This window comes from Anabrus simplex, chromosome 1 (assembly GCF_040414725.1).
Source record: "Anabrus simplex isolate iqAnaSimp1 chromosome 1, ASM4041472v1, whole genome shotgun sequence".
NCBI classification, from domain to species: domain Eukaryota; kingdom Metazoa; phylum Arthropoda; class Insecta; order Orthoptera; family Tettigoniidae; genus Anabrus; species Anabrus simplex.
Genome location: NC_090265.1, coordinates 1755734326 through 1755759080, shown reverse-complemented (window position 1 = coordinate 1755759080; position 24755 = coordinate 1755734326). Strand labels below are relative to the sequence as shown.

Sequence of the window (24755 nt, the reverse complement as noted above, 5' to 3'; positions counted from 1 at the left end):
CCAGCCCTCGTACCACTTTTCAAATTTTGTGACAGAGCCGGCAATCGAACCCGGACCTCCGGGTGTGGCAGCTAATCACACTAACCACTACACCACAGAGGCGGACATCTCAGTAATCACCCAGCAATAATATAATGCGGGAAAATAGATTACTCTCACAAATACCTACCACAATCGAACTTATTTTGAAAGCCAATATTCTCTTTTTTTCGTCATGTCATTTTCCCAATTTATCGGAATCGGCACTTGGTGTTGGATTTGATACAGTTTTATGCCGGATACTCTTCCTGACACCAACCCAATGTGGAGGGATGAATTGACCGTTGTGCGTTATTGTGGTGGATGAAGTGTGGTAATTGTATGCATATGAAAAGTGTATAAAGACCAATACTAACACACAGTCCTCAAAAGACAGATAATTAACCATACGCAGTTCAAATCTATGGCGTGGCCGCGAAACGAACCATTTGACCTCTGAATCGAAGGTCAGTACACTGACCATTCATCCAAGGAGCCTATTTTATGAACCAAAATTGCATTATAAATGTCCTCTCATCTGTATTTGGCCAATCAATTAGAAACATTGAATGATAATCTTTATATAGAAGCCATCTCAGTTAATTAGCTCAATTATCTCAGATATGCTGGTTCGGTATAAAGATATTCGTACATAAATGCTTTTAGTACACAAATTTTAAAGCTGGGTGTAAAATATTGCGCTTCAAATATCAAAAGTCATGTTATATATCAACGCTGCAGCAAGTCAGTACTTGGCATCACATGTACTATTGTCTGACAAATAGTGTATATGTCGTCATTCAAAACGCTCTTATTCAAGCTTAAAATCTATTTGCAAATTACTGAATTGTCGGCGTTTATTTCTAATGATTGCAGAACTTGTGTCTTCATATTAAATATCCCCACAGTTTATTTAAAAAAGGAACCAATTAATGAAATTAATTACGTACGCTGAATCATAGATAATTACTTCATATTTCTATGGATAGACATGTTTACCGTAATGTATCCAGTATTGATCTGTCGGCGGGCTGAGTATCTCAGACGGTTGAGACGCTGGCCTTCTGACCCCATCTTAGCATGTTCACTTCTGGCTCAGTACGGTGGTATTTAAAGGTGATCAAATACGTCAGCCTCCTGTCGGTAAATTCACTGGCACGTAAAAGAACTACTGCAGGAATAAATTACGGCACCACGGCGTCTCCGAAAACCGTAAAAAGTTAGTTAGTGGGACGTAAAATATATTTGTTATTTATTTATTATTTACTATTATCATTGACCGGTGACCCATACATGATAGTTGCCACCCACCTCGTCAGAGGGTCTGCACCAGGGTAGTATTAGCAACATAAAATTACGGATACTATTTTTAGAATCTTCAAATGAGGCGTCACTCCCCGAAATCCATTTCGGAAAACAGCTTGTCAAATTATATGAATCGGTTATTTGAGAAACCAGACATGTCCACTTTCGGTCAAAAGAGGTTTAATGCATATTTGTTACAGTTATATGTATTCCCATATTTCAGACAGAAAGCACACATGTCCGCCTGATTATAAGGGTCCTTGAAAATTTTCTCTTGGCCTACTGTTAATGGGCAAGATGTGTCTGGGGAAACTGAATAACAGGCATGACAAGACATTCTCTTGGTTTTATTGTAACTGTAATAAGTGACATTCTAAAGACGGACAATGTTGAAAAATGTTCTGAATTTTGACTTTACTGTTGTTGTATGAAGAGAAATTTAAAATGAAACTTAACTACGTAATTAAAGTGTGATATGAAGTGATAAATGTTTGTAAGCATTAACTAACCTCATTTTCTTGTTTGTTCTGCCACAAGGAGTTTATTTATTTGAGAAACCACACACGTCCAGTGACTTTCAGACTCCATATCACTCTTTTTTTTGAAAACTAACTTTTTTAAAGTGATCAGAATTACTTACAAAAGTTCTGATAAATATATGGTATAAAAACCAGATACAAATTCCAAACATTAGAAGCTGAAGCAGGTTTTCTTTCACTTTTCTCAAAACTAGTAGTAGTGGGACATACAGTATGTGCTGTTTCAAATAACCGATTCATATGTACACTAGATGCCTAAGGAAAATGAATAATTTTAGTGATCGGGCCAGAATTTAAAGAGTGGTGATAAGCTATAAATATTCTCTATTTTCACTTATCTTTACTCGTTCACCTCCAAACAAATTAGGAAAGTTTCCTTTATGAATGACCCTCGTAAAATTTTACCCTACTTCCTTCTAAACCAATCTTCTGTCCCCAATTTCCTGTGCTGAAATCCCTGCTCTCTACGACACATACACAAACAAAGTCTGGTTTAATCAAGATGAGACCTCAAGCTACACTTGTGCTCTCACTAGCTGATTTCAGGAGGAAATTGTACGGGAAACGAGAATCCTTGCCATTCCCCTCAGTGGCATTCTAATGAGGTCAAAAGGGGCTCCAGACATTGATAAATTTCAATCAGAGAACGAGTGGATTTTACTAACGAAATGTATTATTCGATAGCGTACATTACCGTACAAGACTACGGAACCAAATGGAAGAGAGACTTTACATCAGTGCTGGAAGTTTTAATATTATTAAAATGAAAGTTTAAACTAGTCAGCCTCTGTGGTGTAGTGGTTAGTGTGATTAGCTGCCAGCCCCCAGAGTCCCAGGTTCGATAGCCCGCTCTCTCAAGAAATTTAAAACGTGGTACGAGGACTGGAACGGTATCCACTCAGCCTCAGGAGGTCAACTGACTAGAGGCGGGATCTATTCCCACCTCAACCATCCTCGAAGTGGTTTTTCGTGGTTTCCCACTTCTCCTTCAAGAAAATGCTGTGATGGTACCTAACTTAAGGCGACGGCCTTTCCTTCCCTCTTACTTGTCTATCCCTTCCAATCTTCCCATCCCCCACAAGGTCCCTGTTCAGCATAGCAGGTAACGCCGCCTAGGCGAGGTACTGGTCCTCCCCAGTTGTATTCCCGACTCACTCTCACTTCAGGACACTGTCCTTGAGGCAGTAGAGGTGGGATCCTTCGCTGCGTCTGAGGGAAAAGCCAACCCTGGGGGGTAAACGGATTAAGAAAGAAAGAAAGAAAGAAAGAAAGAAAGAAAGAAAGAAAGAAAGCTAACTCGGTGTTATTGATGTTTGGATCATAGACTGATTTTGTTGCAGCTCTTCATGCGCCGGGCTGGGTGACTCAGACGGTTAATACGCTGACTTTCTGAGCCCAAGTTGCCAGGTTCGACCCTGACTCAGTCCAGTTGTATTTGAATGTGCTCAAATACATCAGCTCAGTGACGGTAGATTTTACCGGAAAGTAAAAGAACATCTTTAGGAAAAATTTGGGCAACTCGACGTCTCCAAAAACCGTAAAATATTAGTGGGACATAAAACTATTATTATTATTATTATTATTATTATTATTATTATTATTATTATTATTATTATTATTATTAATAATAATAATAATATTTGATTTGTTTTAGGTCCCACTAACTATATTTTTATGGTTTTCGGACACAACGAGGAGCCAAAATATTGTCCCGCATGAGTTCTTTCTTTCTTTATTTCTTTCTTTCTTTCTTTCTTTCTTTCTTTCTTTCTTAATCCGTGTACTCTCCAAGGTTGTTTTCCTCGGACTCAGCAAGAGATCCCACCTCTACCTCTCCAAAGTCAGTGTCCTTGAGCGTGAGACTTTGGGTCGGGATATACTTCTGGGGAGGAGGACCAGTACCTCTCCCCAGCGGCCAAATCTGCTATTCTGAACAGGGACCTTGTGGGGGAGATGGGAGGATCGGAAGATATAGACAAGAAAGAGGGAAGGACGCTGTCGTGGCCTTACGTTAGGTACAATCCCGGCATTTACCTTGGGAAGAAGTGGGAAACGATGGAAAATCACTTCGTGGATGGCTGAGGTGGGAATCGAACACCCCCCCTCTACTCACTTGATCTTCCGAGGCTGAGCTGACCTCGTTACAGCCCTCGTACACTTTCCAAATCTCGTAGCAGAGCCTGTAATCGACCCCGGACCTCAAGGAGTGGCAGCTAATGACACTAACCACTACTCCACAGACACGGACATGAGTTCTTTAGCGTTCCAGTAAATCCGCCGATACGAGGCTGTTGTATTTGAGCATCTTTAAAATAGCACCGCACTGCGCTAGGATCGAACCCGCCAAGTTGGACTCAGAAGACCAGCGCTCTACCATCTGAGCTACTCAGACCGCCATTATTATTATTATTATTATTATTATTATTATTATTATTATTATTGTTGTTGTTGTTGTTGTTGTTCCGAGGTATCTGTGGAACAGCATGGGTGAAAGAAGGTGCCGGGGTGAATGGGTCTAACTAAAAAGCCGAGATATGAATTAAAATTGCATTAAAGGTTATATTTTCAAAAATAGCAAAACTTAACAATTTTCACATTGAATTTCAAAATTTAACACATAACAACAAGTCAACAAATAACCGACACTCAGGTACAAGACCAGGAAAAGCCAAGATTTAGAGACAATTTAACAATCTGGGCTTCAAGCCCCAAGTTTTACAATTTCTGAGTTCTCAGTTCACAAACACATATTACCATGGGCCAGAAATCCCCTAATAACATGGAGCACTTGCTCCCACCTAGCAATGTCAAGCCTCCTAGAGGCACATTTCCAATACTTAAAAGAGCTGACCCGCTCTCAGTTTTCCAAGCCTATTAAAGGCAATACCAGGGTTGACGCTAAATTGCCATCAAGGCACAACTTACACAAAATGAAACGGGGGTATCTTGTACCCAGCCTACTGGGCTTTAGTAGAAAAATAACAGGTTAAATAAATGGCCCAAAATGCAAAATGAATGGAGGCGTGAATTTGCACTCCTACATGAAACTTCTTAAAACCTAAGAGGCACTAGGCCGATGAAACAGGGGTTATTTCCAAACTATGGAGGTGACTCGTATAATGAATAAATTTAACACATTAAGGAAGAGTAGAAAATCAGTTACCTCAAGACAAAATGAAGGGGAGCTCGAGATGGTAAAGCACTCTCTATCCCCGATTTGCAGTTACAGATATATGCAGTTTTTACATAAACTGAAAGAAATTTACATGTTTATAGAGGTGGGTTACATGGTAAAGGTTTCGGACCTTCCCCGCGGGTTAAACTGGTGAGCTAGCATGAAATAAGGATGTTAAGCGACCATTACCTTACTGAAGAACTGCTGCCTGAAGAAAGAGGCGCTTCCCACCTCCTGCTATACATCCATACACTAAGTTAGATGTTGATGAAGTGGCCGAGAGACAAGAAAATCAGCAGTTTTTATACCCTTGGGAAAGATTCGAGACCTTTCATGAATAATTAAGACACACCCACAGGCTTTTATTGTCTACAGTACACAGTTACACACAAAATCGAAGAAGACATACGGGATTGGCTGAAAATTAATTACAGAAATAATTGATTGGCTAACTTCAAAACTGGCGGAAAGAAAAGATTAATATTGCCAACCCACAAATGAAAGAACGAAATTTAGTAATAAGAAAACTTACGAGTACAAAATATCTTCAAGAAAGTTCCCTCACTTCTCACCAGGGTGCATGATCATAGTTTTTTAGTAGAGACATCTATGAGAGAATGTCCAAACTTCTTGAAAAATAGGAAACAAAAACAAGTCGAAATTCACACAGTGACATCTTCAGAGCAAAAGTTTAAGTAGGTCCAGTTTTAAGTTCAGTGTTTCTCCTGTAGAGGAGTACTTTAAGGCGGAAAATTCAAATGTGCGGCGTAGAGGTGCACCACCCGGTACAATTATTATTATTATTATTATTATTATTATTATTATTATTATTATTATTATTATTATTATTATTATTATTACGGTAATTCCGTGGTTTACAGAGATGTAAGAAGGTGCCAGATTGGATGGGTGGACAGGGAAAAGATCAAGGCATAACTTTTATTTTATTTTTATTTTATTTTTTTGCTACTTGCTTTACGTCGCACCGACACAGATAGGTCTTATGGTAACGATGGGACAGAAAAGGCCTAGGAATGGGAAGGAAGCGGCCGTGGCCTTAATTAAGGTACTGCCCCAGCATTTGCCTGGTGTGAAATGGGAAACCACGGAAAACCATCCTCGGGGCTGCTGACAGTGGGGTTCGAACCCACTATCTCCCGGATGCGAGCTCACAACTTTCCGCTCCTAACCGCACGGCCAACTCGCGCGGTAACAAGGCATAATTTAAACACTATATTCTGACATTTGATTTCTTCCCTGTTTTTCCTGTGTTTAAAGTTTGATAGATAGTCTGAATGAACAACAACAAATAACAGATTTTTAATGCTATTTGTTCGGAGTGTCGACCCATGTAGGTCTTTTGCCCCTACTGGCACCATATTGTATGAACCTGCGTGTAATTGCATTGGCGGTAGTGTGGAATGTTGTATGTGAGGAAAGGAAGATTAAGGACGTCACAAACACCGACTCCTAGGGCCAGGAATATTAATCATTACAATTAAAAACCCTTGACCCGGCCGGGAATCGAACCCGGGCCACCGGGTGACAGACGATGAGTTCGTCAGCTCTGATAACATCACTGACTTAAAGTCAAAAATCAGTTACAATGGAGAAGATCAAAGACGCAATAATTTACAATGATTGAGCTTTGATGCTCTAAAGTTACACTATTTGCTCCACTCTCTTCAAAATTTTACTACAGTCCCGCCTCTCAGAGGCACAAGTTTTCTGTCAAATTTTTCTTTCTTTCTTAATCTGCGTACCCTCTAGGGTTGGTTTTTCTCTCGGACTCAGCGAGGGATCCCACCTCTACCGCCTCAAGGGCAGTGTCCTGGAGCGTGAGACATTGGGTCGGGGGATACAACTGGGGAGAATGACCAGTACCTCGCCCAGGCTGCCTCACCTGCTATGCTGAACACGGGCCTTGGTGGATGGGAAGATTGGAAGGGATAGGCAAGGAAGAGGAAAGGAAGCGGCCGTGGCCTTAAGTTAGGTACCATCCTAGCATTTGCCTGAAGGAGAAGTAGGAAACCACGGAAAACCACTTCCAGGATGGCTGAGGTGGGAATCGAACCCACCTCTATTCAGTTGACCTCCCTAGGCTGAGTGGACCCCATTCTAGCCCTCGTACCACTTTTCAAATTTTGTGGCAGAGCCGGGAATTGAACCAAGGCCGCACTAGATAGACAGGCCACAAGGCTCGGAGCGTGACGTCACGCTAGTGGCTGGCGTTCAGCATGGCAGTGTAGGGCCCGCTCTCACTTTCACCATGATATTGTTCATTTATTTTACCTTAACGATAAAATTGAATACTCCTTCAATTGTGGCTTTACTTAGGCTTGTATACTACACGAGTTTTATGCGGGGAGAAAACTGGAAGGGCAGTACATGTACATTTCTTTACGTAAAATTATGATGACATCTGTCACTTGTAACTCAACACGGTATCTTTAAAAGATTAGAACGCATAATACGTATACAAAAAGTTTTAATGTTACTAGGAAAATGCATGATGGCAATTCACAACAAAAGTCCTGAAACCTTTCTTAGAAATTAAGCTGCAACTTAAAACTTACCTAAGAATTCCTAAGGTTTCAGTTTGTACATTTTTATTTTCCTGAGGATTTCTTCTTCTCAGCGATGAGTTTATCTACGGTAACTTTTCTATTGTTATTCAATAATATATTACAAAAGATGTATATACATCTGTCAACGAAATGTTTAAAACTATTTATTTAATCACAGCATGTTTAAACATTTTCGTTTTCCAGAACATTGTTGACAAGCGAAGTCAGAATTTTTCTCTGAGAATCCTCATGTAAAAACATTAGTATACAGGTTTACATTTTGTAGCTCTAAAAGAGTCTGGTACGACACCTTTTTATACAGGGCAGGAGCAAGCCAAGGCCGCACTAGATAGACTCAGACATTTTTTTGTCTGACTCAGAGTTGTCAAAGTCAGGATAAGTTGTCAGCTTGATTAAGCCAGTTATTTATTAAGATTTTAAATAAATGACCAGTATCAAACAATTTTGTGTGTGTGTGTGTTTCGTCAAATGGATTTTGAAAAGTGGTTTGTAAATTGCTTTTGCACAGCTTTTCAAACATTTTCCTGTTATTATTAGAAATTATGCATGCTACCTTATAAGCTATAAGACTATCTGTTAATACTTTAAAGACTTGCAAAGTTAGTTCTTCTAAGAAATGTCATATTAGGTTCTTACATGGAAACAAATCAACAACGACTTTATTTTTTTAAAGACTGGATGACAACATAAAAGTTTGTGCAGTTGTAGCTAATGTAGTGTTATTTTCTCCGCTTTTACTACTAAAAGCAACTCCCTCTACCTTTCCTCCTAGCGGGCGATCTGGCCGTGCGGCTGTGAACGTGCATCGGGAGATAGTGGGTTCGAATCCCACTGTCGGCAGCCCTGAAGAAGGTTTTCCGTAGTTTCCCCATTTTCACACCAGGCAAATGCTGGGGCTGTACCTTAATTAAGGCCACGGCCGCTTCCCTCCAGCTGTTATGCCCCTCCTATCCCATCGTCGCCATAAGACCTATCTGTGTCGGTGCGACGTAAAGCCACTAGCAAAAACAAAAATAAAACCTTTCCTCCTTTATAGTTCAGCTCACGTTTTATGTAGACTCCATTCAACAAGTTACAAAATATGTCATGCTCCTTTAACAATTTTAGTTTCTTTTTTCAAGTAATTCCAATGTGAATCATCAATACCCGAATTTCCCGTGCCTAGTTTTGCAGTAAAAGACTGTGAATAACCAAGTGGGGCATTGTAAGAAACGTTGACTGTCTTATCTTCTTTCACGCCCCAGGAAATGCGAAAAATATTGAAGTGAACCATGTTATTAGAATACAGGAGTAAGATACTTTCTTTGCAAAGGCTATATTTAACTGTTCCTTAAAAAAAATATAATTTATCAGTAATGATACACTCATTAACTTCACTTTCAATTTCATCGATTATTTTGTGTACAGATGTCCGCCTCTGTGGTGTAGTGGTTAGCGTGATTAGCTGCCACCCCCGGAGGTCCGGGTTCGATTCCCGGCTCTGCCACGAAAATTTGAAAAGTGGTACGAGGGCTGGAACGGGGTCCACTCAGCCTCGGGAGGTCAACTGAGTAGAGGTGGGTTCGATTCCCACCTCAGCCATCCTCGAAGTGGTTTTCCGTGGTTTCCCACTTCTCCTCCAGGCGAATGCCGGGATGGTACCTAACTTAAGGCCACGGCCGCTTCCTTCCCTCTTCCTTGTCTATCCCTTCCAATTTTCCCATCCCTCCACAAGGCCCCTGTTCAGCATAGCAGGTGAAGCCGCCTGGGCGAGGTACTGGTCATTCTCCCCAGTTGTATCTCCCGACCAAGAGTCTGAAGCTCCAGGACACTGCCCTTGAGGCGGTAGAGGTGGGATCCCTCGCTGAGTCCGAGGGAAAAGCCGAACCTGGAGGGTAAACAGATGATGATGATGATGATGATTTTGTGTACAGATTCTATTTTATCGTGGACAGTCACTTTTGAGTTACGAGCAGGTCTAAACAGGAAGTTATAAATACTTTTCTAATTTGACCATTTTAATATCTTGCCCCCATCACCTAATGCACGTATATCAGGGTTATAACTCATGAAAATATCATGTTTAATGGATTTAAAATCAAGAGCCTCGTTTAATGTTAAGGAAGTACCAATTTTCGGAATATTTTGCTCAGTCACATACATTTTGAAAATACAGACTTTGGCTGTTAAAGTTGACGGAAACTTTGTCCAAATCTAATTTGCGTTTAATACTGAAATTACCCTGAACGTCGTCGAAGTCCTTGATCCTGTCATATTCTTCCTCAGCTTTCTTTCTTTCCTTCCTCTTCCCGTTTTTCAATTTCTTCTTGTCTTTGAAAAGGATTTTTGCTCGTTGTTGGAAGATTTTTTATACAGATAGGCAGGCACATTTTAAAACTTAGGAATAGCATCGTTTGAGAGTTTTAAATGGTTAGGTTTTACAGTTAAAAGAGACTCATCAGGTCTTTTAACGGAATCGTCCCTAATTACGAAACTTCGTCGAAGTGTTTTATGCACACAACTGAGCTTGCTGAAGGGATGAATTCGGTTCGATGGATAGCTATGATCCACTTTTGTTTCCGAAACACGCCAGTAGGAAATTTAAACACTGAAATATTAGGCTGTTTTGAACTGTAGTTTATTCTACAACCAGGTATACAACACGACGTGGCCATAATTCACAATGTTCACACACGTTTAAATCATTCAACACCATCGATAGCCTCACTGCTGCGAAGTTCAGATCAGCTTATAAGTCACTGGCGAGAAGTGAAGCGGCTGGCGACTAGTGTGACGTAGCGCCCGAAGTGGAGGGGGAGCCTTATGGCCTGTATATCTAGTTGGCCTTGATTGAACTCGGGCCTCCGGCGGTGGCAGCTAATCACGCTAACCGCTACACTACAGAGGCGGACCTGTCAAATTTTACACTACATAAACTTCAAAGCAGTGTTTACTGTCATATAAGCTCGTCAATAACTAATGACACTGTAAACAGGGGAAATAAGTGTCCCTTCTAAATGGCCTTAGGTTTAGGAGAGCGGCCATGAATAAAATGCTAGGCGCCGAAACACTTGCACTCCTTTTGAAATACACTTAAAATCCTACATGGACTTATAGCTCGAAGTTACAGAGGCTAAGCCTACACTACAGAAGTGTGACTAGATGCGAAATATAAAGAATGGTTAGAAAAATTTAGAGTTATAGAAAATCATAGTCACCCCCATACCAAATTGAATGGGAATTAATAGAGGGTGAACACTCTTTATTCCCTAAGTTACATATTTCCCAGCAAGGATTTGAACAAAGTCCTCAGACTTGCCTGAAAATTGACATTTAAAAGGTGATATTAAACTTTAGAATTTTATATTAAGAAAGGAGTTTGAAACCTTCCCCTCAAGTTAACTCTCTGGAGCTATCACATATTAAAAGATGTCTGCCATTACCTTGAGCTGCTGGTGGGCCTTCCGACTTACACCCCCACTTACACCCTACACACACATTATTTTACCGGAGCGACAAAGATGACAATACGGCCCTAAAGTGCCTCCTTTTATAGTAACTCAGGACGGAGGTTCCCGACCTAGGCAGAATTCCTGTACACATCCCCAATTTTAATTGGCTACAAAAATATATACAAAAATTTCTGATTGGTTCATAACATAAGGAAGAAGGAAGCTGTAGTAATGCTGACAACTTCAGCACATAAAAAGTCATCTACAAACACTTAAGGTTTACAACCCTAAAAAATATAACATTCCTTTAAAAATTAATTGTCCGTCCTCCCGCTAGAGTGGGCACATAAGCCGATAGTAGACACATCTAAAGATTAAAGATCCAAGTATCTTCAGATACATAATTTATGATTCACACTACAGATGGCCTTCTAGAAGGCACGCCGTTCAAATGGACGGAGAAGGTGTACCTCTGGTACAAATATTATTATTATTATTATTATTATTATTATTATTATTATTATTATTATTATTATTATTATTATTATTATTATTATTATTATTATTATTATTATTATTATTACCTCTCCATGCCACCCTATCTAGTGCTAATTCTTCATCCCTATGTAATGAGTGCATGCAATATCTGCTTTAATCCGCCATATTCATGCTTTAGTCTCCCTTTAAGTTACCATACTTACCTACAAAACAAAAGAAAAAGTCCTAGATGTGTCCCACCAACTTAATCTCTATTTCTAGCAAATTTCACAAAAATCGTTCTTATCTCACCAGCTCTCTTCAGTATATCATCGTTTGTTTCGATCTACCCATCTTACCTTCAAGACCATTTTTGTAAACACCACGTCAAAGGCTTCCAATCTTTATTTATTTATTTATTTATTTATTTATTTATTTATTTATTTATTTATTTATTTATTTATTTATTTATTTACGTATTGCATGATAACATATTTATTATGCAATAAATGACAATACACTTCATCTGTAAACATAACATGTTTCCGTTAAACGGAATAGTTACAATTAAGAGACAAAAACAGGCCTATTATAGTTTGGCATCATTATAATTGACAAAAATCCTCAGCACACTTTGGTGACCGCATCCTAATTCGTAATACCCATAACCATAAACAAAACACATTATATTTTGATTTAGGTTTACGTTTTCTTGTAAATTAAATATGTTAAATCAGATGATGCAGTCAGCTATTGATAACTTTTGCAGTAATTTGTCTGCCTTTTTTAAATAATTTCAGAATACCCGAACTAAAGTGCTAATCATTGCCTAAATTTCACCATTTTTTCTTCTGATAGCCTACAGATGTATTGTATCTCTCAAACTTCTTATTTTAACTACATAAGAATATTAAGATCATGTTGTTGTTTAAGAATTTTGATACCAGTAAGCAGTCTTAACGTAATTCAGCAAACTTAATTTACAACCTGTAAGATAAAACAGTTTTTCTGTCTTTCTTATTACAGGGGCGTCTTCTTCACAACAACGCCAGTGCTGGGACCATTCTTAGCAATCAGACGTTAGTTTTACAGTCTGTAGACAGAAACACATCTGGACTGTACACATGTGTGGCCTCCAATACCGAGGGAGATTCTGAAAGCAACTCGTTCAACTTGGATGTGAAATGTAAGTACATCTCATTGAATTAGCCACCTTTCACTGAGGGATTAGATGCAGAGGCTTTAAAAGACTTTAATAGATCACTTGGATGGGTGTAAGTTTCGATTTCTCCCCAGGTAATCAAGAAATTTAGACAATTCACTGAACGTACAAGAGATATAGGAATCAGAGTAATTCCCGATGACAAAGGCAATCGTCAAAAATATGACCACCTTAGTCCTGAGATTTTAGATATTGGAAACCTTAAGTACCTTACCTCAAGACCCTGAAGATAGTTTTCTGCGGTTTCACATGTTCACACCTGGAAAATGCTGGGAATGTACATTAATTAAGGCCACGGCTGCTCTCCTCCCAATCCTAGCCTTTTCGCTCCCTGCGTTGCCGCAGCGTATTGAGGGCTTTGTAGACTTACGTATTACAAATTATTTCGAATCCACTGGTTCACTTTTCTTGTCGTCTAACAAAGTCGTACTTGATGTAGAGGCACCTTCATTTAATTAAAAATAGTTACTTATTCTAAATGAATTGTTTTCGCTGTTTCAATTTCTCATAGCAACGCCTACTACGCACTTTTCGTTTCATTTTTTATTCCTTCATCATTCACTTTTCCTTTTTATTTTCAACTCTATTTTTGAACGTTATTACCAAATTCTAGTCAAATCTTTCTTTTCCATTATTAAATTTGTTATTCTATACAACTGACCACGATGTATTCACAACGACAGCTAACCTCCAACTGAGCGCGCGGGTTCTGAAGTAGCGACCATCGGGGGTCGCGAGGTTACAGTTCGTTTGTAGGGACCGCCGACCTTCTCTTAGGTCCTTTGTCCTAAGACGACTGATGTGTTCCTTTGCTTGATGCAACTTCCTTACATAGCGACGGTCCTCTTCAAGAGAGGACTGGCGACATTTTGCTCCTTGTGACTTGAGCTTATATGTCCTAGCTTCCAGCATTTCGGGAAGGTAGGGACAGGTGCGAATAGGAGAATTTGAGATGTGGTTGTGGCGAACTGATATGAACGGACGAGGGTAATGAAGGTGTTAGCATTGGAGACGTTGAGGTGTTGAGGAGTTCGTAGGCGCGCGACGGATTTGTTCATGTGGGGCATACAGTAATTAAGGGGAGTGGATTTGGACTGGGGAGCTAGTGGATTATGTTGTGGTGGTGAGGAAGATGAGGAGACATTTTAGAAGCTCTATGGCGGATGAAGTGGTTTGTGGTTGTTTGTTGTATGTGGGAGGGGGGTAAGTTTTAGGCTTAGTAGCGATGGTGGTTGTTGATTGGTTGGTTGGTTGTGGGTGGCACAGGTTTTTATTAGCGACGTAGTGGTCTTTGACAGCTTTTTTAAGAAATGAGCATCCAGGATATGATGCGGCGTGGTTTCCCTTGCAGTTTGCGCATTTGGCCTGTTCGCGAGGGACTGGGCAGGTGGTGTGATGATGGTGTTCGCCGCATCTATTACAGCGGATCTCGTAGGTACAGGTGGCAGCAGTATGATGCAGTTGGAGGTAGTTATAGCACATAACAATGAGAGAAGATTTAGGGCGAGGTGTGGTTCGGTTTCGGATGGGGGTGGCAGAATTGATTACCACAGGCTGTGATGTGGGTGTTGTTAGAGTGGTTTCAGATTTAGAAGAATCAGTCTGGACAGAGATTGTGAGTGTAGGGTGGGTGATTTTAGGGTCAGTTTGAGAGCTGGTGTCCGTTTCAGAGTTAGAAGAGTCAGTCTGGACATATGTTGTGAATGTAGGGTGGGTGATTTTAGGGTCAGTTTGAGAGCTGGTGTCCACTAGAGACAGAGGTGGATCGGTTTGGATGCCGCATTCCCAGAAAGGGAGTTCTTCTGTTGAGCCGTCTTCTTCTTCACCTTCTTCAATGTCTTCTTTTTCTTCCTCGTCTTTGTCTTCTGGTTCAGGGCCTTGGAGGGAGTCCGAGGGGTTGATGATTATAGGGTGGGGGATATCTGGGAGTGAGTTGAGCCTCTACAGAATTTCTTTCATGAGGAATTCTCGAATAGGGGTGGCCATTAGGAAGTTTTTGTGAGTCTCTTCTATTACTGCAATATGGGTTGGTATGATGTTGGAAAGAGCACCAAGTATTGTACTCCGATTGAGGGGCACAGGTCCTTGGATACCAAGAGAGATCAGAGATATACTGCACTTGGGTGAGACTGGAGATATAAAGTTGGTTTTGACATATCGAAAGGGGTCTTCGAAGCTTGCGTCTTCGAGTTCATGGTGAGAGTAAATCGTGGATGTTTATTTATGGGTGAGTGCGGGCGACGGGGATCGAACTGAGGAGTGAGAGGGAGATGGGCTAGGGGAACTGAGATACTGGGTGACTTGCTTGGCTATGTCATCGATGGGTGAGGCCGGGGTGTCCAGGAATGAATTTCGAACAGGGGCCCGGCTACTCGATCCACCGGGCTCGTTCTTCTTATTATTATTATTTATCAGGTGATAGGGCATGGTCTTGGCGGTATTAAGTATGGTGGGGTTGGAAGGGATGGAAGTGAAATACTGGAACGGTCAAACGCACTTGCGGACCGGGCTGGGTAGTTTCAACTTGTTGGCTGTGTCGTGTCAGGCTAGATTTTGTACATGGATGACGGCACGGACAATGCACGATCACAGGGCACCAAGCTGTTCTGCCAAATTGCTCAGGGGCCACCAGTGTGGCTAGTGGCTGCAGTAGTCTTCTTCTTGGTAGGGCGCAGCTAGCGAGCGCTAGCGGCAAGGCCGTATGCGTGGTGGTAGACTCCTTGGTAGTGCGGAGCTAGCGGGTGCTAGGGGCGATGCTATCCTCTTGACGGGCGGTGTGCTGGAAGTCTGGGCTAGTCTCTCCTATACGCTCTCTAGCGTAGCTGCACGACGAAGGATGAGCGCGCGGGTCAACACAGCGCCATGTTATAACCGAGTATGCGTGTGACGTCATATATTTAGCACAAATTTTACCTCACTTTGAAGCGCTATTTCATTCAAACTACGTTTCATATTTTCAGTTTCTTTTTGAAACATGTAGCCACCTCTTGTATTTGTCAATTGAGACGTTAAACATAATCGTAATTTAAATCATCATCATCATCATCATCATCTGTTTACCCTCCAGGTTCGGCTTTCCCCTCGGACTCAGCGAGGGATACCACCTCTACCGCCTCAAGGGCAGTGTCCTGGAGCTTCAGACTTTGGGTCGGGGATACAACTGGGGGAATGACCAGTACCTCGCCCAGGCGGCCTCACCTGCTATGCTGAACAGGGGCATTGTGGAGGGATGGGAAGATTGAAAGGGATAGATAGACAAGGAAGAGGAAAGGAAGTGGCCGTGGCCTTGAATTAGGTACCATCCCGGCATTCGCCTCGAGGAGAAGTGGGAAACCACGGAAAACCACTTCGAGGATGGCTGAGGTGGGACTCGAACCCACCTCTACTCAGTTTACCTCCCGAGGCTGAGTGGACCCCGTTCCAGCCCTCGTACCACTTTTCAAATTTCGTGGCAGAGCCGGGAATCGAACCCGGACTTCCTGGGGTGACAGCTAATCACGCTAACCACTACACCACAGAGGCGGATAAGTTAAATACTATCGGCGACACTAAAAGCGTCTTAAAATTTTTCTTTTTATGCACACATTATCGAGGAAGTCTACTTTTAAAAAACTACCTCAAGAGGTTTCAGGACTTAAATGGAGACAAATATTCCTACACTAGTGATCTGACTCGGCCTGGTCCGTGCGGTGTTTATTTACGCGCGTACGGTCTCCAAAAGAAAGAATAAGCGCATCGTACCGTATTAGTTCATCTCAGTCCGGCTGCATGGCTAAATGGTTAGCGTACTGGCCTTTGGTCACAGGGGTCCAGAGTTCGATTCGCGGCAGGGTCGGGAATTTTAACCATCATTGGTTAATTTCTCTGGCACGGGGGCTGGGTGTACGTGTATGTATCGTCTTCATCATCATTTCATCCTCATCACGACACGCAGGTCGCCTACGGGAGTCAAATCAAAAGACCTGCATCTGGCGAGCCGAACATATCCTCAGACACTCCCGGCACTAAAAGCCATACGCCATTTCATTTCATAGTTCATCTCAAGTACAATTGAACCTAAAAATATTATGTTTGTTGTAAGTCTTCATATGGTTTGTATCTACATGAGAGGTGAATTATATTTTGATAATAATTAAAATTAAATCTGTTAAAATATTAATTGCGAGGAACATAAAATACTATGCGCTCTTTTTTTTTTGCGACTATAGTGGATATATGCCTTTGCTGGCGGGACCTAGTGTTTACTGTGCACTATGTCTTCTGGTATGGGCTAGAACAATTTTGTTACTTTCATTGATCTGTCTCTGTCTTATCCTTGGCATTGACTAGTAATGCCATTCCTTGTGCAGCAAGTCCCTGCTATGAATGCTGTGAAAACGTTGCTCATAGGGTCGGTTGGTGCATGCATTTCAGTGGGCTTGGCAGACTGATATGTAATAGCAATTTCTGGTTTGGTGAGGAAAGCAACGAGAAACTACCTCACTCCTCATTTCCCTAGTACGCCTCTTCAGTGATGTCTAGGCCATCTATGACAGCTGATGGCAGAGCTGTTGAGGATCCAACCAGCCTTAGGGCTGAAGACTGAACATACATACATAGTGGATATTGAGGGAGCCTCCGTGGCTCAGACGGCAGCGCGTCGGCCTCTCACCGCTGGATACCGTGGTTCATATCCCGGTCACTCCATGTGAGATTTGTGCTGGACAAAGCGGAGGTGGGGCAGTTTTTTCTCCGGGTACTCCGGTTTTCCCTGTCACCTTTCATTCCAGCAACACTCTCCCTTATCATTTCATAGCATTTGTCAGTCATTAATAAATCACTTTGGGAGTGGCGGCCCCATCGTACTAATGGCCTATATATGGATCATTCATTACATTCTCGACCCGGTCAATGACTGGAAAGCAGGTTGTAGGTTTTCATTTTCAGTGGATATTGAATAGAGATGAATCCTGCTTCAAATATTAGTTGTGTCAAGAATATCCATACCCACCTCATGAAATAAGGCTCCCACAAAACGATCTAGGTGATATCGTTCCGGGTGTAACCGCGGGAACAGCTCGAACAAAATCTAAACCTACATAAACGAAGGGCTCTGTAATATGATCTTAGCTACGACATTTGTTGGGCAAATGAAATACGTATAGAACATAGAAATTTTTTAAACTACTTTTCACGCCCTTGAATTTCAGAGAACACTTAAACATTTCTTTCTTTATTTTTAATTAGAAGTTCTTTCTTTCTTTCTTTCTTTCTTTCTTTCTTTCTTTCTTTCTTCTTTCCTTCTTTCTTTCTTTCTTTCTTTTTTAACCCGCTTACCCTCCAGGGTTGGTTTTCCCTACGGACTCAGAGGAGATCCCACCTCTACCGCCTCAAGGGAAGTGTACTGGAGAGTGAGTTATACAACTGGGAAGGATGACAACTACCTCGTTCAGGTTCCCTCACCTGATATGGTGAACAGGAGCCTTGTGGGGGTACGCGAAGATCGGAAGGGATAAGCAAGGAAGTGGGAAGGAAGCGGCCGAAGCCTTAAGTTAGGTATCATCTCGGCATTTGCCTGGAGAAGAAGTAAGGAAACCATGGAAAACCACTTCGAGAACGGCTGAGGTGGGAATCAAACACCCCTCTACTCAGTTGACACCTCGAGACTGAGTGGACCCCGTTCCAGCCCTCGTGCCAATTTTCAAATTTCGGACCTCCGGGGATGGCAGCTAATCACACTAACCACTACCCCACAGTGACGGATTTGATTAGGAGTTTATACGCATAATAGCACATGTCCAAACTTAGAAACTTCTAAGATGTGAGCATTATTTTCAAACTGAATTTTATCCATCTTCACACATACACGCCCCTTTTCAAGATTTATTTTCTTGTCCCTTACCAACGTAATAGAAGAAATGCACACTCCAGTTTTCATGTTTCTTGGTACAGCGGTTTGAGCTGGTATTCAATGAGTGAGCCCATCGCCTTAGAACATAAGCTACTTCTGTCTTCACTTTTTAATGACTGGTACTACAACAATCGAAGAATTGATTTTATAAGGGCAGTAAATATAAGTTATAGAGATATTGCCATAAAACTGACTTGGCTTGATTTTATGACGGCGGTAAAAACAAGTTATCGAGATATTGCCATAAAACTGACTTTCCTGATTTGTATACCAGCTGCAGTTTCTTGTTTCTCACAACACCACTATAACTGTCTGAATTACTTGCATAATTAAAAACAGTCACAGCGCCGGGCTGAGTGGCTCTGAAGCTGAGTACTGACTTTCGATGACGGCTTTATCCGGCGCTCAAATAACCTAGCCTAATGTCAGTAGTTGGTACGGAAAGACCCTTTGACTAGGAAACATAGGCCGCTCCATGCATGGAATGAGGATGGTGCATGATCACTGGGACGGACGCTCTTGGACCATGTGAGAAATTAAGACCTGTGACGTAGACATGGTATGGTCCCAGTCATAGAGAAAGCGAGAGGCTCAACTCCGGTGGTATGACCAAGTCATGCGAAGCTATGAAAATTGAATAAACAGCCCTTCATCTTGACCGACCACGGGAGAGACCGTCAAAGCGGTGGACGGATAACATTATAGAAGATATGCGTGCTGCGGAACTCAACCCTGGAGACGTCCTAGACTGGGCCAAATGGCGAATGTATAACCGAACAGCCAACCTCATTTGATAGAGAAAAAACTCTAGGAAAGAGAGAGAGTTGTCGGAAGATTCACTGGCGGGTTAATGGTCACATTTATAAGCCAAAATTCCAGCATTCTTGCGTTCCTCAAAAACATTATAACTGAAGAGACATTAAGCACAGTTCATCGTCAGAAATAAAGAAGAATATAAAATCCAGATTTGTGGATAATGATAATGATGATAATAATAATATAATAACATTGATTTTACGCTACACTATCTATGTTACCTTTACGATTTTCGGAGACGCAAGGTTCTGGAATGTTATCCTTCAGGATTTCTTCTACGTGGCAGTAAATCTACCGCCTCGTGACTGACGTATTTGAACACCTTGAAATACCACCCTGCTGACCAGGTTTGAAACCACCAAGCTGGGTTCAGAAGTCCAGTGCTTTATCGTCCGAGCTACTCAACTCGGCGGTAGAGCAGTGAGTTTAAGATCTTATCTTATGCTGGTGGAGAATGGTAAAGACCCACCTTAATATAACAGAGAAAAAAAGAGACTAAGAAGGAGGTGCAGACTGGAAAGTAATAGAGTTAGAAATGGCTGTGGAAGTAAGGAGAAATTGAAGGAACTTACTAGAAAATTGAATCTAGCAAAGAAGGCAGCTAAAGATAACATGATGGCAAGCATAACTGGCAGTCATACAAGTATTAGTGAAAAATTGGAAGGGTATGTAGACTATAGGTATTTTAAGGCAGAAACAGGTTCCAAAAAGGACATTCCAGTAATAATTAATGAACAAGGGGAGTGTGTATGGAGATCTTTTGATTTGACGACCGTAGGCGATCTGCGCGTCTTGATGAGGATGAAATGATGATGAAGACGACACATACACCCAGTCCCTGTACCAGGGGAATTAACCAATTATGGTTAAAATTCCTGACCCTGCCGGGAATCGAACCCAGGACCCCTGTGGCCAAAGGCCAGCACGCTAACCATTTAGTTGTGGAGCTGGACACGAACTGTAATGACAAATTAAAAGTCCAAAATCCTCCACTGACCATAATTCAAAACGTGAGGACAAAGAATGAATGGATGGATATGAATTTAAGACAATGAGTGGATCCGACCCGCAATGCCCTCACAATCACAGAAATGGCGTAAAACAGTAGCATTACTGACCAAGGGACTTCTCCTAAAGCACAATACTGAATCGATGATTTTCTAGTCTAAAGGGGTCCAAAATCCAGGTCATCGGCCCCTCATAATGGTACTTATCGCTAGGAAAGTAGAACCGTGATGTTTGTCATGTTGCGGTACTAATCAAAATGGCGTAGACTCGCGGTAGACCACATATTAGGTACTACTCACAGGTAATGTAATGCACACGTTTAACACAGGCCTATGGTGTTTCTCACATTGCGGCGCCATTTACAGACAACGCAAACCTATGGTGTTCATCACATAAGTGTACTAACCACAGGCACTCGTACTATACCATGGTGTTCCTCATATAGTGGTTACTAATCATAGGCAAGGCAGAACCATGGTGTCGCTCATATAGTGGTACCAATCACAGGTACTGTAAAATCCGACAGCAGATTCTGTTGCTACTAATCACAAACCTATTTTGTACCTAATAAAGTGGTACTACGTGCAAGTAAAAGCGACCCATGGTGTTCCCCGCGTGGTGGTACTAAATACAAGTAGTCTCATGGTTCTAATCCGACCATCCCTTAGTCGCCCCTTTTACTCCCCTCTTACGACAGGCAGGGGATACCATGGGTGTATTCTTCGTATGCGTACCCCACCGACAGGGGGTGTGTGTTTGGTCCGCGAGAGCTATTTCATTTCGCTCAAGTCCAAGCTGAGAGCTTGCACAGGATATGTGACTGGGATGAGTGTTTTAAAATATTTACTTGTCTTGAATTTCATGCTTGCTTCATATATATTTTTTCTTTTTATTCATGTTTTGCCTTTACTTTGATTTTGACTGATGATGGTCTCTGGTAAGACCGAAACTAGTTTCAACAAATATATGTAACTTTTTTCAAGTTACAACAAGCAGTATTGAATAGGTGGAAACCTTTAGCTTTCGTTTTACACAATATTGCTCTTCAATACGGATTAATGTGAAATTGATTACACATTATTCCCCTTAAACTAGCACTCTAATTATTCCATAACTGGGACCGACGTTTTGCAAGCCTTCTCGTGTTACTCCACACATGAATATTGGAATTTCGCTCCTGAAGCCCTCCACTGTGTACTGGAGATGTATTTGTGTGAGAGGCTTTTGCTGGTCTCTCAACGATTCCACTGGGAGCTTTCAAATGGCGTGAGTTTTTTTCCTAAGAGGCAAAGGCTGTCATCATAGCGTTAGAAGACAGGTGAAGCCAACTGGGAGAAATAATCGCTGGTGAAGATAGCTCCAAATGGTCCGTCGTGGTGACGCTGTGCGGCTTCCTTATAGAATACGAACATATTCAATACCACCGCCTACTTCTCAGCACTTGCTGGCTACTGCGACTTCGATGGCTTCATTACTCTGAAGTTGTTTGGTACAACTTGGTGAAGTCATAGAAACAAAACAAACTCAATTACTGTTCTGGTAATAGTAACATTAAGTAATAATCGTAAATATTCCGATAGTAAACATATTAATGATTAGGAATTTGGAAAGGCGGAAAATTTTTCATTCGTCTCTCCATGTGTACGATGGCGCCATGTAAAAGATCTCCGGAGGCACATTTGGTGTTTATCACAGAAAATGAACAAAATTACGTTCTGCTAGACTCCGGTTTCTCTCCCATCTCGTAGAGTACAACGAGCTGCCGAAATTGACACACTGGCAGCCTAAATGCTCCTTTTCTTCCTTTAATCTGTATACCCTCCAGGGTTTGTTGTTCCCTCGGACTCAGCGGGGGCTCCAACCTCTATCGCCTTAAGGGTAGTGTCCTGGAGCATGGGACTTTGGGTCGGGGGATACAACTGGAGAGGAGGACCAGTACCTCGCCCAGGCATCCTCAACCGCAATGCTGAACAGGGGCCTGGTGTGAGGAATGGGGAGTTTGGAAGGGATAGACAAGGAAGAGGGAAGAAAGCAGCCGTGGCCTTAAGTTGGGTACGCTACACAGAGGCGGACATTATTATTATTATTATTATTATTATTATTATTATTATTATTATTATTATTATTAATGTTAATATTATTATTATTAATATTATTATTATTATTATTTCTTCCTTTATTTCTCTTTTCTTTCTTAATCTGTTTACCCTCCAGGGTTGGTTTCTCCCTTAGACACAGCGAGGAATCCCTCCTCTACCGCGTTAAGGGCAGTGTCCTGGAGCGTGAGACTTTGGGTCGGGGATACAACTAGGGAGGATGACCAGTACCTCGCCCAAGCGGCCTCACTTGCTATGCTTAACAGGAGCCTTATGAGGGGGGATGGGAAGAATGGAGGGGATACACAAGGAAGAGGGAAGGAAGCGCCCGTGGACTTAAGTAAGTTACCATTATTATTATTGTTAAAACTATACAACCAAGCTCGAAGCTGCAGTCGCTTAAGTGCGGCCAATATCCAGTATTCGGGAGATAATGGGTTCGAATCCCACTGTCGGCAGCCCTGAAAACGATTTTCCGTAGTTTCCCATTTTCACACCAGGCAAATGCTGGGGGGCTGTATAAGGCCACGGACGGTTCCTTCCCACCCCCTAGCCCTTCCCGTCCCATCGTCGCCATAAAACCTATCTCTGTCGGCACGACGTAAAGCAGCTTGTAAAAAAAATTATCCAGCCAGTAAATCTACCGGCACGAGGCTGACATATTTGAGCACCTTCAAATTACACCGGAAAGAGCCAGGATCGAACCTGACAAGTTGGGTGCAGAAGCCCAGCGCTCTACCGTCTGAACCACTCATCCCGGCTTTTTCTTTACATAATTCATTTATCCACCAGAGGTCTTTAGAACTTTATAAACCTCTCTCAGACAGTGGGTATAGGTTTTCTCCATTTCTCCTGAGTGTGCAAGTATCTTTCAGCCTATTCCAAATTTTCCGCATTCTTTCTCCTCAGATACCCATAAATCATAAACCTTCTGCCGGGCTGAGTGACTCAGACGGTGAGGCGCTGGCATTCTGACCCTAACTTGACAGGATCGAACCTGGCTCAGTCCGGTGGTATTTTAAGGTGCTCAAATACGTCAACGTCGTGTCATTAGATTTACTGGCACGTGAAAGAACTCCTGCGGGACTAAACTCCGGCACCTCGGCGTCTCCGGAAACCGTAAAAGTACTTAGTGGTACGTAAAGCTATTATTATTATTGTACCGGGCGGTACACCTCAGCGCCGCTAATTCAAATATTGCGCCAATTGAAACTTCTCTACTGGAGAAACTTGGAACTTTAACTACTGAACTAATTCAACGGTTATTCAGAAGATGTCACTGAGTGTTTTTATTTGCCTTTTGCTTTTCAACGATTAAGAGGTGTGGACAATCTCTAACAGATGTCTCTACCCAAAGCTATGTTAACACACTCTGGTGCAATGGAATGAACGTTCTTGAAGAAATATTGTATTCCTAAGTTTTGTTTTTTTCTAAATTTTGTTCTGTGGTTTGTGGGTTGGCAATATAAATCCTTTCTTTCCGCCCGTTTTGAATGTAACCAATCAGGAATTTATGTAATTAATTTTCCACCAATAAGGTGTTTCTTCCTCGTCTTGTGTATTAGTTTTTGCTGTTATCCAATAGAAGCGAGAGGGTGTGTCTACTCATTCCTGAAAGGTCTCGAATGTTCCACGAGGGTATATAAACTGCTGATTTTCTTGTCTCGGTGCCACTTCAGTAACAACTTTCTTAGTGTGTGAATATGTAGCAGGGAGCGGGAAGCGCCTCTTTCTTCAAGCAGCAGTTCATCTACAAGGTAATGGCCTGTTAACATCTTCATTTCTTGCTAGCTCAGCAGTTTAACTCTCGGGGAGGGTTCGAAACCTTTAGCATGTAACCTACCTTTTAAAAATGTAAATTCTTTTCTGTCTATGTAAAATCTATAAATTACTGTAAAGCGGGGAGAGAGAGTGATTCAGCCTCTCGAACTCCCCTTCATTTTTGAATTGGAGGTGACTGCGTTTCCATAACCGTTCTTCTTTAATGTAGTAAAGTTTTCTCATACGTGTCACCTCCCTAGCTTGGGATTAGCCCCTGTATGATCGGCCTAGCGCCACGTAGGTTTTAGACAAAAACTTGGTGTAGGAGTGCAAGTTATCGCCTCCATTCAATTTTGTATTTTGGGCCATTTACTTAACCCGTGTTGTTTTCCTTCCTGCGAAGGCCCAGTAGATTGGGTATTAGATACC

General features: G+C 41.8%; 1 protein-coding gene across 1 annotated transcript in view; it reads left to right on the top strand.

The window, feature by feature from the left end:
• Window positions 1-24755, top strand: part of LOC136864369 (nephrin-like) — a 1091365-nt gene that overhangs the window by 949703 nt on the left and 116907 nt on the right. Inside the window, exon 8 of the mRNA XM_068226722.1 lies at window positions 12560-12719. Within this exon, the coding sequence (XP_068082823.1) occupies window positions 12560-12719 (160 nt within the window). The remainder of the gene's footprint in view (window positions 1-12559; window positions 12720-24755) is intronic.